Source organism: Gopherus flavomarginatus, chromosome 1 (assembly GCF_025201925.1).
Source record: "Gopherus flavomarginatus isolate rGopFla2 chromosome 1, rGopFla2.mat.asm, whole genome shotgun sequence".
In the NCBI taxonomy this organism is placed as follows: domain Eukaryota; kingdom Metazoa; phylum Chordata; order Testudines; family Testudinidae; genus Gopherus; species Gopherus flavomarginatus.
The window spans coordinates 362,559,849-362,573,022 of NC_066617.1; the positions used below are offsets into that span (position 1 = coordinate 362,559,849).

Below are 13,174 nucleotides of genomic sequence, written 5' to 3' on the forward strand. Positions count from 1 at the left end.
TTCGGTTTGCATCTGATACACTTACTTCCTCCACTGCAGGTGTGGGCCCATACAGTTCCTGCCTCGTTCCTTACCCAACAGTACTACAGAGCTCCATCTTCACTGACTTGTAGGCTCACAAGGCCAGCTACGTATCTGAACCAAATTATCCCCTAAAACCTCCCCTCTGTCCTCTACCCACTTTTTCAAATAAGATCTTCAAGATCTGCTGTGACTTCCTCTCCTCCTTCTCCACTCTAACTTCCTGATCATCCATGCTGATTCTCACCTCTCACCCTCCAACTCCTCCAGCCCCACCCTCAAAAAATCCATCCACTCCCACTCTTATGCCCTCTTTCTCAACCCGCTCTCCCGTTTGGAGTCATCCCCTGGAGATAAGCATGCTCATGTCCACCATACTCAAAAAAGACCTATCTCCCTTCTTCCTTGCAGTGTCGAGAGAAGCAGAGATGATGGGGGAGGAAGAGGTCCTAAGATGTGGCCAGGAAGAGGTCAGAGACTGACTGCAACTGAAGGGTTGTAGGTGGTGCGGAGTTTGCTGATTCCACCCGACTTGAAGGTCTTGTCCTGCCTTGGCTTTCGTGACTATCACCTGGATCTCCTACCTCTGAGGAAAGCACCTCTTGGAGAAATCCTCGTATGCCTCTCTCCAAGCGGCTCCTGTCGGGGCACCCCCGGCCCTTTTTCTCGACAAAGAGTGATCTTTATTGCAGGCTACTCGGAAACCTACCTTTACACTCCTGACCTGCCCCTAAGCCCTCCTCATTCTTTAGCCACTGACAATGCTTTGATCTCCTGTTATTTGGGCCTCTCAGTTTGGAACCCGAGGCTTGCAGCTTCTCCTCTAGAACAGGGGTTCTCAACCTTTTTCTTTCTGAACCCCTTCCCACAAAACATGCTATAAAAACTCCTCGGCCCACCTGTGCCAAAATAACTGGTTTTCTGCATATAAAAGGCACGGCCGGTGTTAGAGGGTAGCAGGCAGGGTAATTGCCTGGGGCCCCATACCACAGGGAGCCTCGTAAAGCTACATTGCCGAGGCTTCGGCTTCAGCCCCATGTGGCGGGAGTCAGGGCCCTGGACTTCAGTCCCAGGTGGTGGGGCTTCGGCTTTGTGCCCTGAGCCCCAGCAAGTCCAACACTGGCCCTGCTTGGCAGCCACCCTGAAACCCGATCACAGCCCCCTAGGGGCCCCGGCCCCTTGATTGAGAACCGCTGCTCTATAAACCACATCTCAGATCTTGCCTTCTCTGTCCAGACCACAAACTCTTTGGGGCTCTCTCCTGACTACTGCAAGCTCCACCTCTTTAGCCTCCTTGACATCCAACCTGTCCAAAATGCTGAGCTGAGCTCCTTGCCTGGTGACCTGACCATGTCAGCCTCTTTTTAATCCCCTTTTCCACCACATTAAATTCAGGCCTCTTGTCCCACTTCCAAGGCACTTTCCAGCTAACCATCCCTACATCTATCCACTCATGTCATTGCACAACCCTTATCCCTCCACTCCACCGTGCTCCTAGGCTCAGCCTCTACAGCTTATTCCACACGTCTCCATGCTGCTTCTACAGCCCAGAACACTCTTGCTGAACTAGTCTGTGAGGATCGTACCCTTTCCTCAACACGCGCTTCTGTGATGCCTATACGCAATTAACCAACTAACAACAGTTCGGCAGATGGCCACCAGGGGCAGGTTTTATATTTATACTTCTCCCTCCCCTATCTTGTGTCTGTTACTCAGGGATTGCATGTCCCTCTGTGTGCAAACCCCTAGCTGTACATCCACAGAATTACAGCTCAAACATGTAAAGGATACTGTCTTCTCTGCTTTTGTCCTGTGCGCTCTCCATTCCAGGCAAGGCAGCTGCCACGCGTCGGAAAAGCTGAAAAAGAGAAAGATAAAACGGATTAAAAGTGTAACAGCATTTATGACAATGTGTTCCAATTCTGCTGGACAAAATAGCACGACTTCATATGCGCCTGTCTGTTATCTCAAAATCTGCACTTGCTACCCTAAGAGACCAACACCCACAGTAACCTTTGGATCTGGGACACCAGGAAGTGCACATTCTCATTAACTCTGGAGGTTAAATTAGTTGGACTCACTAGCTACGTAGTAACAGTTAAACAGTCCATGAATGTCTTTGGAAACAAAGAACTCAGTGTGGGTGACAGGACCCACAAGTTCCAATCTTGGTTATCACACTGATTTGCAGAATGACCTTAGGCAAATCACTTCCCCTCAAGACAGTCTGCCCATGTGTACATGAGAATTCAGAGCCTCCCAACTCCATGGAAAGCTAAGAGTTAGTTACTGGTTACACGTCCAGACTGACGTGCCATGCACTAGAGAGATGCCAAGTTCTAGCAGGAGAATGTACGCCTCAAGTGTAGGGCGAGTCTGGCTCTTGTCATGCTTTGCCAGATGCGTGTTTTTCCTTCCCACTTATGCATACTTCTTGCTTCTAATTCATACTCATCCAACCACATTTCCATTGGTATGTCCAGCTATGTGGTGTTTTAAAGTGAGGGACTATGCTGAAACCTACCTTTCCCCCTCTTCTGTGCCTTCTACAATTAGCCAGTTTCTTTCCTGTAACGTGGAGCTCAGCTTTGTGCGGTGTCTGCCGGATGGTGTTTCCCCAGGCCTCCGGACAGACAACAACCTGCAACCATTTGCCACTAGGGGCCTATGCAGGGCTGCCCAGAGGATTCAGGGGGCCTGGGGCAAAGCGGGGGAGCTGCGGTGCTTGTACTCACCTGGCGGTGGTCCGGGTCTTCGGTGGCAGGAGGCCCTTCAGTCACTCCGTGTCTTTGGCAGCAATGAAAGGCCCCCCGCCGCTGATACGCCACCGAAGACCCAGACCACCGCCAGGCCGGAGCCCGAGGGCAAATTGCACCACTTGCCTCCTCGGGTTGCCCTGGGCCTATGCCACTAATCCCAGTCACTAGTCCACCGTATAACGTATTTCCTAACGTTATACATGGGAATTCATGTGTGACATGGGAAATGTTTCCCTTACGCTGGAATTCTGATATTTTCCTGCAGGAGAATCATGTACTGAAGGATGGTGCCTTTCTTGAACCATGTTCTCCAGAGTCACTGGGAGAACCAGCCACATCAAGCAGATGAGAATGCACAGCCCTCCACAGCACCATTCTGTTTTCCCCAATGCCTCTGGGAATTATGTACAGACTCAAGTCTGAGCCTCTGGGGAGTGAAAAGAGAAGATGCACGAGATGACCTGTTTTTCCTCTTTCTGTAGCCCCTGCAGAACAACTCCAGCAAGAGCAGAGGACTGGATCTGTGCTAGTATACACAGCACATGCCCAGTAGTAGACACAAGAGTGAAACTGACACAGTGAGTCAGTTAAACTTTCACAAGATTAACCATGAGCTTACCAGATACTACCTGCCTGTGTGTTGAGAGGCACCATGGGGCCTGGGCTGAAAGATTCCAGGTGCTTGGGAGTTATGCAGTCAGTCAGCTGAGCACATACATGCAACTGCTGCTGAGAAGCCACAGACTAAAACCTGCAGACACAATGCTTCCTATAGAAATGGACACCAAGTATCCGAACCCCATGGTCATTGTGTCAGCCTTACAGTAGTGTCCCTTTGAAGGCATCTCATTATTCTTTCACCGATCTCCTTGGATAACACCAAGCTTTCCTCCACCTGCTCCAATAACCGAGCTTCCGCAGGAAACTGAAGGACTTCGAGAGCTACTTTGAGACACATCTGGGGTGAACCTGTTCATACTACGAATTTACTGCCTGTAAACAATGCTGAAATGAAATTCAATAAGACTTTGTTGGCATGACCAGCTACGCAAACGTCGCTGAAATAAAACAGACCAACCCGTCACCTCTATCACATGTAGGCATGATCTTCCCAGGGCAGGGCTACTCAGGGTATGTCTACACTACGGGATTATTCCGATTTTACAGAAACTGGTTTTATAAAACAGATTGTATAAAGTTGAGTGCACGCGGCCACACTAAGCACATCAATTTGGTGGTGTGTGTCCACGTAGCGAGGCTAGCGTCGATTTCCGGAGCGTTGCACTGTGGCTAGCTATCCCATAGCTATCCCATAGTTCCTGCAGTCTCCTCCGCCCATTGGAATTCTGGGTTGAGATCACAATGCATGATGGAGCAAAAACAGTGTCGCAGGTGATTCTGGGTAAATGTCGTCACTCAATCCTTCCTCCGTGAAAACAACGGCAGACAATCATTTCGCGCCCTTTTTCTCTGGATTGCCCTGGCAGACGTCATAGCATGGTAACCATGGAGCCCGTTTAGCCTTTTTTCATTGTCATTGTATGTGTACTGGATGCTGCTGAGAGATGCGGTACTGCAGTGCTACATAGCAGCATTCATTTGCCTTTGCAAGGTAGCAGAGACGGTTACCAGCCCTATTGCACTGTCTGCTACTTTGGAAATTGGCGATGACAGTTACCAGTCATATTGTACCGTCTGCTGCTGTCATGGATGCTCCTGGCTAGCTCGCTGAGATCGGCCAGGGGTGCATGGACAAAAATGGGAATGACTTCCCAGGTCATTCCCTTCTTTACGTTTTGTCTAAAAATAGAGTCAGTCCTGCCTAGAATATGAGGCAAGTCTACTAGAGAGCCAGAGAGCACAGCCGCTCCAGCTCAGAGCCCCAGATATCCCGCAGAAATGATGAGCTGCATGCCATTCTAGGGGGTGCCCCCGCAACAATCCCATCCACTGCTTCCCTCCTCCCACACCCCTCCTGGGCTACCATGGCAGTTATCCACCCATTTGTGTGATGAAGTAATAAAGAATGCAGGAATAAGAAACACTGACTCTGAAGTGAGATAAAATGAGGAGGAGGCAGCCTCCCGCTGCTGTGATAGTCCAGAATCTCCATTAGACATGAGGGGGGGGGGGCAAGAGGAGCTCAGCCTCCAGCTGCTATGATGAGGACGGTTACCAGCCCTACTGCACCGTCTGCCAGGACTGAATCTCCAGGACACAAAGCTTAAAGAAGGGAATGACCAGGAGTCATTCCCATTTTTGCTCAGGCGCCCCCAGCCGACCTCATCAAGGCCAGCCAGGAGCACTCAAAGGATGATGATGAGGACGGCTATCAGTCATATTGTACCATACCGTCTGCCACCGGGGAGGGGAGGGAAGGGGAGAGGATGCTGCTGTTCAGCATTACAGCACTCCGTCTACCAGCAGCATCCAGTAGACATACGGTGACATTGAAAAGAGGTGAGAAACGATTTTTTCCCCTTTTCTTTGGGGGGGAGGGGCTGTAAATTGACAACATATTCCCTGAACCACTGGCAACAATGTTTTTGACCCTTCAGGCATTGGGAGCTCAGCCAGGAATGCAAATGCTTTTCAGAGACTGCACGAACTGTGGGATAGCTCGAGTCCTCAGTCCCCCCTCCCTCCCTCCCTCCATGAGCGTCCATTTGATTCTTTGGCTTTCCATTATGCTTGTCACACACTGTGTTGAGTCCCTGCTGTGGCCTCTGTCTATCATAGCCTGGAGATTTTTTCAAATGCTTTGGCATTTCGTCTTCTGGAACGGAGCTCTGATAGAACAGATTTGTCTCCCCATACAGCGATCAGATCCAGTATCTCCCATAAGGTCCATGCTGCAGCTCTTTTTGGATTTGGGACTGCATCGCCACCCGTGCTGATCAGAGCTCTACGCTGGGCAAACAGGAAATGAAATTCAAAAGTTCATGGGGCTTTTCCTGTCTACACCTGGCCAGTGCCTCCGAGTTCAGATTGCTTTCCAGAGCGGTCACAATGGTGCACTGTGGGATATCGCCCGGAGGCCAATACTGTCGAATTGCGGCCACACTAACCCTAATCCGACATGGCAATACCAATTTCAGCGCTACTCCCCTCGTCGGGGAGGACTACAGAAATCGGTTTAAAGAGCCCTTTATAGCGATATAAAGGGCTTTGTTGTGTGGACGGGTGCAGGGTTAAATCGGTTTAACGCTGCTAAATTTGGTATAAACGCGTAGTGTAGACCTGTGTTTGAAGTCTGCCCTATCTCAGTTTGTCATTACTGATTCATTGGCAGGCTGCTACAAGGTGTGCTGCCAAACTAACAAGTGATATAAGAGGCATTAGCAAAGCATGTTCCCCCCACAGCTCCTATCAACATCTCATCCCTGTTCTTGAGGGATCAGCGTTCACGTCGCACTCAGCCCAAGCTATGGAAGCTAATGATCAAATTCGGCAATGAATCCTAGTCATGTGGCACCTGAAGCACATTGCACTTCTGCTAAGAAGGGACCATCTCAAAAATCTCCTTTATGTCCGTTCAGTCCTTAGCCAATGGCACCAGCACATGTGCAATGTTCACTAGGACGTGAACTGAGAACAGAACAAACTTATTTCATGCAGGCCCAGCCAGACTCTGATGGCTGAAGCACCAACCTGGGATGGATTTGAACCAATGACCTAGAAGAACAAAACTTTGTATCCTGGGGCTGGTCTCTATGTCCTCCCTCAATTCCCCTGAACCATCCAGTCAGTCAGACCGCTGATAGATTTAACTGAATTCTCCTACACCAGCTACGATAAAGCAATAAGGAGCAGCCACTGACAAGAAATACCGACAAAGCACATCAGCTTGTCAGATGCTTAACAATACTGTCCATCAGCAGTGGATGGGAGGCAGGCAGGCAAGGAAGCCTATAGGATAAATGCCTGTTCTTCTTAAGTGTGAATGGATGGAAGGATTTGCTAATCAGGAAATAATTAAACCAATTTGGCATATTAATACACAGAGGAACTAGACTTAAGTATCCGGCCAGCTTGAATTCTGGTGTTAAATTGACCATCTGATAGGATCTTCTCACTCCCGTCTCACATCCGTTCACCCATCTCTGCTTCCCAAAATAGAGTCTTGCCAGCATACTTCATACATAACTGCTAGGAAAAGCAGCACTGCCTCCAATGCATTTTTCAAAAGGCCATTTTTTAAACTAGAAAGACATTGGCACTTTGCCTGGATCACGGGAGGAACTCGGGGAGAGAGAGTCTCCCTCTTTCCTGTATGATCAGCAGGATTTTCATGGCCATTATGATCAAATCATTTGCAGACAGCCCTGCCAAGCCCATTACTTTTATTCATATTTAAAGAGGGATTTGGTCAGCTCTCTCAATGGAAAATTGATCATCCTCCTTAAGAGGCGAAACCTTTTCAGCCAGTGATCCAAGAAGCTACTTAAGATCCCATCTCTTCTTCCTCTGCCAGTCCTAAGAGTCTAGTAGTATTATATTAGTATCCACTGCTCTTCCAGAACTGAAATGCCTTATTCTCTTTTGGCAGTAACTTTAGGATAAGCCAAACATGTGGTCACATGTTACTGGCAGTGTCTGAATTCCCTCTTTACCAACTCTTCCTGCCTAGCATTTCATTTGTTCTCCAAGCATTCACTACCAAGCTGGTCAAATTTTACATTGAAGGCAGCAATGTGCTTTTTCAGTTGAGTCCTATAATGAATACTTCCCTCCAGCAAGGAATGCAAGTCTCGGTTCACGGCTGTCACCCTGATGACTGGTCTCTGGATGCAGAACAGTCCTATAAGATAATCTAGCCTTTTCCAGGGCAGGAGTGTTTCATCACCACATTGCAATACAAAACTGACATCAAACTCGTATCAAAAGGCCCAAAAGTTTCTTGCCAGGATCATCCCATTGTCAGGGGAGTTTGCAGCCTTCTCACCCCTGTAAAAGAATCATTAGAAGCTGGCTGGCTCTCAGGTCTTGGGGCCTCTGCAGGGCCATATCTCGGCTGAAAGAAGTCCTGCAGCTCTGTTTCGGACACAGTGAATATGTTTCTTCGGAGCTGAAAGTGTAGTCACCTCTAAAAATTTCACCAAGAAAAACTGAACACAGATGGCAAGATCCTCAGGGCAGGGAAATTGCCTTTAAAAGCACCATGAACGCTTATGATGGCTGTATAAATAATAAACTGAGCTGCAGGCAATGTAGCCTAGCGAACACTTCTGATCAACAGGATGCTCTCAGAATTCTCAGCCCTGGAACGACACAGAGAAGGTGAGAGAGTCAGATGGAGGTGTCAAAAGAGAAGGTGCTGGCACAGAATTAAAAAGCAGAAAGTCACCAGACCCAACAAGCCAAGAGTGTGGAAGGAATTTAAGAATGAAGGGCCTGAGCAGCCAACCAAAATATATATTAGCAACCACTGAACTCATTCCATACTGGCAACGAGGAGTCTGATGGCACCTTAAAGACTAACAGATTTATTTGGGCATAAGCGTTCGTGGGTAAAAACCCCACTTCATGCTCGGTGTTTTCATGGCTACAGACTAACATGGCTACCCCTCTGATACTTGATACCATACTGGAAGGTGCCAAATGGATCTGGAGGCAAGTTGGGCAGTCACCCATCCCATGCTGAAGCATTTAATTTGTGAAGGACATGCATTAAACACCACAAAAATAGAACTGTTCCTTTAGAACTTCAAGGATGCTTTACTACACCCTTCACTTTAGGTACATTTAATCCAGATTCTCAGATAAAAGAGTCCACTCTGATTGTTTGTTTTTTAACCTGGCCTAGTTCCGCTCTCAAATCTTCCTGTTAGTCCCAAAGAAAAGCCTCATCAGGCTTCAGGATCTATGCTGAGGAAAAGCCTCTCCCCTGAGCTCCAAAAATACGGCTTCTGTATTATAGGCAGAGCCCAAGTAACCCACAAGTGAACTAAGCCCTATTACTCCACCTCAAGTATACTCAACCAAATCCCATATACAAAACAGACCTAGCTACTCCCTGTTCCTCTGGGTCACAGGTGGCTACTCTGCCACACACGCATTGGTCTTCTCTTTAGGAAAGTCACGAGGGGTGGCCTTGGATTTACACCCCTGAATCTTGAAAATAGAATTCCAAATTTCCAAGATAAGCGTGGGCCATGGGGTAGAAACCCTATCAGAATTATTCGAGGATGTCAGTAAAAGCAGAGAGAGAGCCAGCAGATATAATTCAGACTTTCAATCCTGCAAAAAGCTGGTAAAGAAACTTAGGGGGCCAAGAGGAGAGGGATAAAGTTCTGCCAAGCAGGAGAAACTGGCTAAGCGGGAAAACAAGGAACAAAATGTTTATTTTCAATAAGGCAAAAAGCTGGATGCCGCAAGGATCCGTAGTAAGGTTTAGTGCCTTCTTAAATGATCTGGAGAAAGGGGAAGGAGAGGAAGGGGGAAACTACGAGGCTGGCAAGATTCGCAGATGAGTGAGTGAGTGGTGATTTAAGTTCATCTAACCTGAGTAACTCCAGAGGGACTTCAGGCTAGCCAAATGGGTTGCACAATGGCAGATGAAATTCACTGTGGACAAATGCAAGTTAATGCACATTAGAAAAATAATCTGAACTACTCAAGCAGATTTGCTGGTTATGGACAGCTCAATAAATCTGCTAGATGCACAGCAGCAGTTGCAAAATGTTAGGATGCTCACAGAATGGATGACAAGACACTCAAAGTGAAAAAAACTCAAGTGCCTTCCTATGGCTATTTTACCAGCCAGGTCAACGTACATACTTCTGAAAAGGGAAATTCAAAGTCATCATCAATCCTATCGCCCAGCTATGTTTTTCAGGTACTTGTTACTGTAGTACAAGTACTTTGCTCTCTTTAATTACCCTGGGAGGTAGGGTACTGCTATTTTCTCTGTCTGTACAATGGGGATCTGAAGCACAACACCTAAGTGACTTCCCCAGGCACAGGAGACGTCTGTGGCCAAACTGGGAATTGAACCTGGGTTTCCCCAAGTCCCAGGCTAGTGCCCTAACCACTGGGCAACCATCCTCCTCCCGCTACCTCTTGAACCTCTAAATATCCAAGTGCTGGGAAAGAGCCCAGGAGGAGACAAAACAAGCCACTGGACAGTCCCCACATGCAAACTAGGGATAAGGAAAGGGGGGAGGAGCAGCGGTTTTGTACTTCAGCAGGCAGCAGTGGTTTTAAGATGAAATGTAAAGGAAAGGGATGAAAAAGATGAAGGGAGGCATTGGACCTCCAAGGAAGAACTCGCAATCCAGGTAAACCCGACCTAGAGGGACACATGAACATTTATAAGCTAAGGTATCCTAGACCTCAATCGGGTTTTGCTAGGCCCTGCGCGATACAACAGAACCAGGTACAAGTTCACCTGCTATTTTCAGGAGAATTAACCAGACGCAAGACAAAAAAGGATGGGAGGATGAAGGATATTTGTAGTTAGAGCACAGGACAAGGAGCAGAGGGGCCGCAGGCTAGACACCTACAGGCCCGATTTTCAAAAGCTCAGCACCCAACATGCTCTAGCCTTGAAAATCTATCCACTTCTTCCAGTTCCTAAATAGGAGCTGAATCTGTCCGAAAGTCTGACCCCAACTGTGGGTGTGGAGCTCTTTAGAAAATCTGGCCCTACCACAATAGGATCTATAGAGAACACCAACAAATAGCTGCTATTCTCAGCTCTGTCAGCCTTCTTGTAGGATACTGGGCAAATCACGTAACCTCTCTGTGCCTCAGCTCTTAGGAGAATCCATCTTTTCCAGTGCACTCTGCTGATTTGTTTAAAGTGCTCTGAGATCCCTGGAAGGAAGGTGTTACTGAAGTGCGGAATACAAGGTCTCTCCCCCACCCCTACACTAGCAATAGTTACCAGCACTGAAAGTCAAAGTCATAAATTCAGTCAAAAATTAATGTTTTTAAAAAATGAATCTGTTGATGAGAACTGATTAAATTATGGCATTTAAAGCCAGCTGTTGACAGCCAGGATAAGTTTCATACAGCAATCTCTTCTTTACAGTCTGGCAAGGCACAAAAATTATACCTTTCGCTACATTATTAACAAACCTTATTGGACTAAAGGAAAGGGAATTTGGCAGCTAAGAAAATCTACTTTCCCTTTTATGAACCATATGCTTATCAGCCAGAGCATGTGTGAATAAATCCAATTAGGGAAAGTAGGATGGCTAGAAAGCAGCCTCGCACACAGAGACCTTACTCCTTCACAGTAGCTTCCATATCCACATCAGCAGTCACTGTATTTTCTCAGACTTAGGAATTTCACAGGCAGCTGCACACACTTGGCACCTTTCAAAGGCAGGGGGTGAAACACAGGAGCACGAAAGAGCAACAAGTACAAGAAGAATCTCTTCCCTCAAGCCAGAAGGCTGTCAAACACTGCTCACCATCCCCTGTTTTCCTTCGAATATCCTCCTTTCCCAAGCCAGGAGGACTGTCACATGCATAGGGACTGTAGCTCAGATTTTTAAAAGTATTTAGGAGCCTAGCCCCCATTGATTTTAACAGGAATTCAGTGCCTACATACCTTTAGAAATCTGCATCTGCATGTCTGGAGAGGGCCCTGAACAGATCTGGGAGTAGAACAGAAGCCTGAGAGAAACATAGTCCTGGTGGAATCTGCAGCTAGGAGACTGGACAAGACTTGTTCCATCAGCTTCTTTATTAGAGCTGTTCCCAGGGCGAGGATGGGGACATGCAACCACCAGGTGGAACCAAGGCAATTGAAAAAGTCTCACATGCTCAGGCTTCCAAGCTAGTTTATCTTCTGGTGCAAACCTTTTCCACCTTTTTGTGCTGACTGTAAATGGTTGTACCTCCAACTGCCCCAGATGCCTCTGAATCAAGTCAGGTACTTGATTGCTTATGAACCACTGGAGAACAAAGCTTTCTGCTTAACCAACACGCGTTCCACTCCTCTCCAGACAGGAAGGGCTCTGTTAAATGCACTATTTTCCTGTGGGCTCATGTTTCTTTTCTTCTCCTGGAGACCAAATGGGGTTTTCGGGCCTGAAGGGGGAGCCCCCAAAAGTCTCTTTGGGATGGGAAGCCAGGAGGTCAATTCTGTCCTTGTCTTGGTCTTGAACATTACATAAGTGCAGTTGAGCCAGACTGCCATGCTCAGGTTCCAAGAACCCACTCCCTGCATTTCTCTGGCGGAAGAGGCCAGAGAGCAGCCATGAGATGTGGCAGCCCCACAGCATGCTAGTGGCACACTATGGAGCAAGGGACCTCTGTGGCTGCACGATGAGTGGAATGAGCCCATGCTCTGCACCCTTTCCAGCAAAACAGAAGGGACAGAGATCAAAGCACAAAAGTAGATACACTAGGGCAAGGGCTAGCACAGGTGTGACTGAAGCTAAGAGCAAAGTCTTGGGGCTGCTGTCTCCTGCCTGATGTCATTACCCATTAGTCTGCCCTGGTGGATTGAGAGATTAAACTTCTTACACGCTATATTTCAAGAATTGTTTCAAAACATATAGGGCAAATACCACTTCTGAACCATTGTAGAGGTTTGTAAGGCATCTATCACAGTGCCCAAGTGCTGAGAACAAACAATTTGGTTAGCATTAAAATTCAGCCTGACCGCTGTGACACTCTGCTCTTAATAACCAGAAGCTGATGCTCTTGATCAAGGAGTTTATTGTATTAGATAGATTCCAAAACATTTCCTTCTTACCCTCACTTATTCTAAGATTGGTTCAAACTTAACCTACTGTGGCTTCCAGGCACTTGCTCAGCCAATAAGACCAATGATACTAGGTGCTTTGAGAAGGACTCATAGCTCAGTGTCATCCTCGTCTATTAGCGACACTGGAATTCATGGCGTCTCAATGTGAGGTAGAGGAACTCCTCACTTAACGCTGCAGTTATGTTCCTGAAATGTGACTTTAAGCAAAACGATGTTAAGTGAACCCAATTTCCCCATAAGAATTAATGTAAATGAGGGGGTTCGGTTCCAGGGAACTTTTTTTTGCCATACAGCACAGTACTATAGTTGGAAGGTGCCCTCACATTACCCCCCACAGGCACAGCCCACTGGCACTGGAGACAATGAGGCAGGCAAGGAGGCTGAAGGTGCTGTAGGCTAGGAGAAGCATGTTGTGCAGCACTGGCAGCTTCCCCTACTCTGCAAGCACCAGGGGTGGGGGGGCTCAACCCTCAGCCCACCATGCCACCCCTTTCCCCAAGCCCCCACCTGCACACCCACATCCTCGTTCCTCCTCCCTCCCCTGCCTCCTGCCCATAGCAATCAGCTGGCTTGTGACATTCAGGGGGCAGAGGGAAGGGGGGAGGAGCAAGGACTCAGCGCACAGGCTCCCCCTTGCCTCCTGCCTGTGGCAATCAGCTGGCTCGCAGTG

At 47.8% G+C, this 13,174-nt stretch overlaps 1 protein-coding gene across 3 annotated transcripts in view; it reads right to left on the reverse strand.

The window, feature by feature from the left end:
- Positions 1–13,174, reverse strand: part of RAB6A (RAB6A, member RAS oncogene family) — a 109,617-nt gene that overhangs the window by 5,053 nt on the left and 91,390 nt on the right. For all 3 annotated transcript variants that reach the window (XM_050931080.1, XM_050931073.1, XM_050931086.1), the window contains exon 7: positions 1,813–1,879. In XM_050931080.1, coding sequence (XP_050787037.1) covers positions 1,813–1,879 — 67 coding nt within the window. The remainder of the gene's footprint in view (positions 1–1,812; positions 1,880–13,174) is intronic.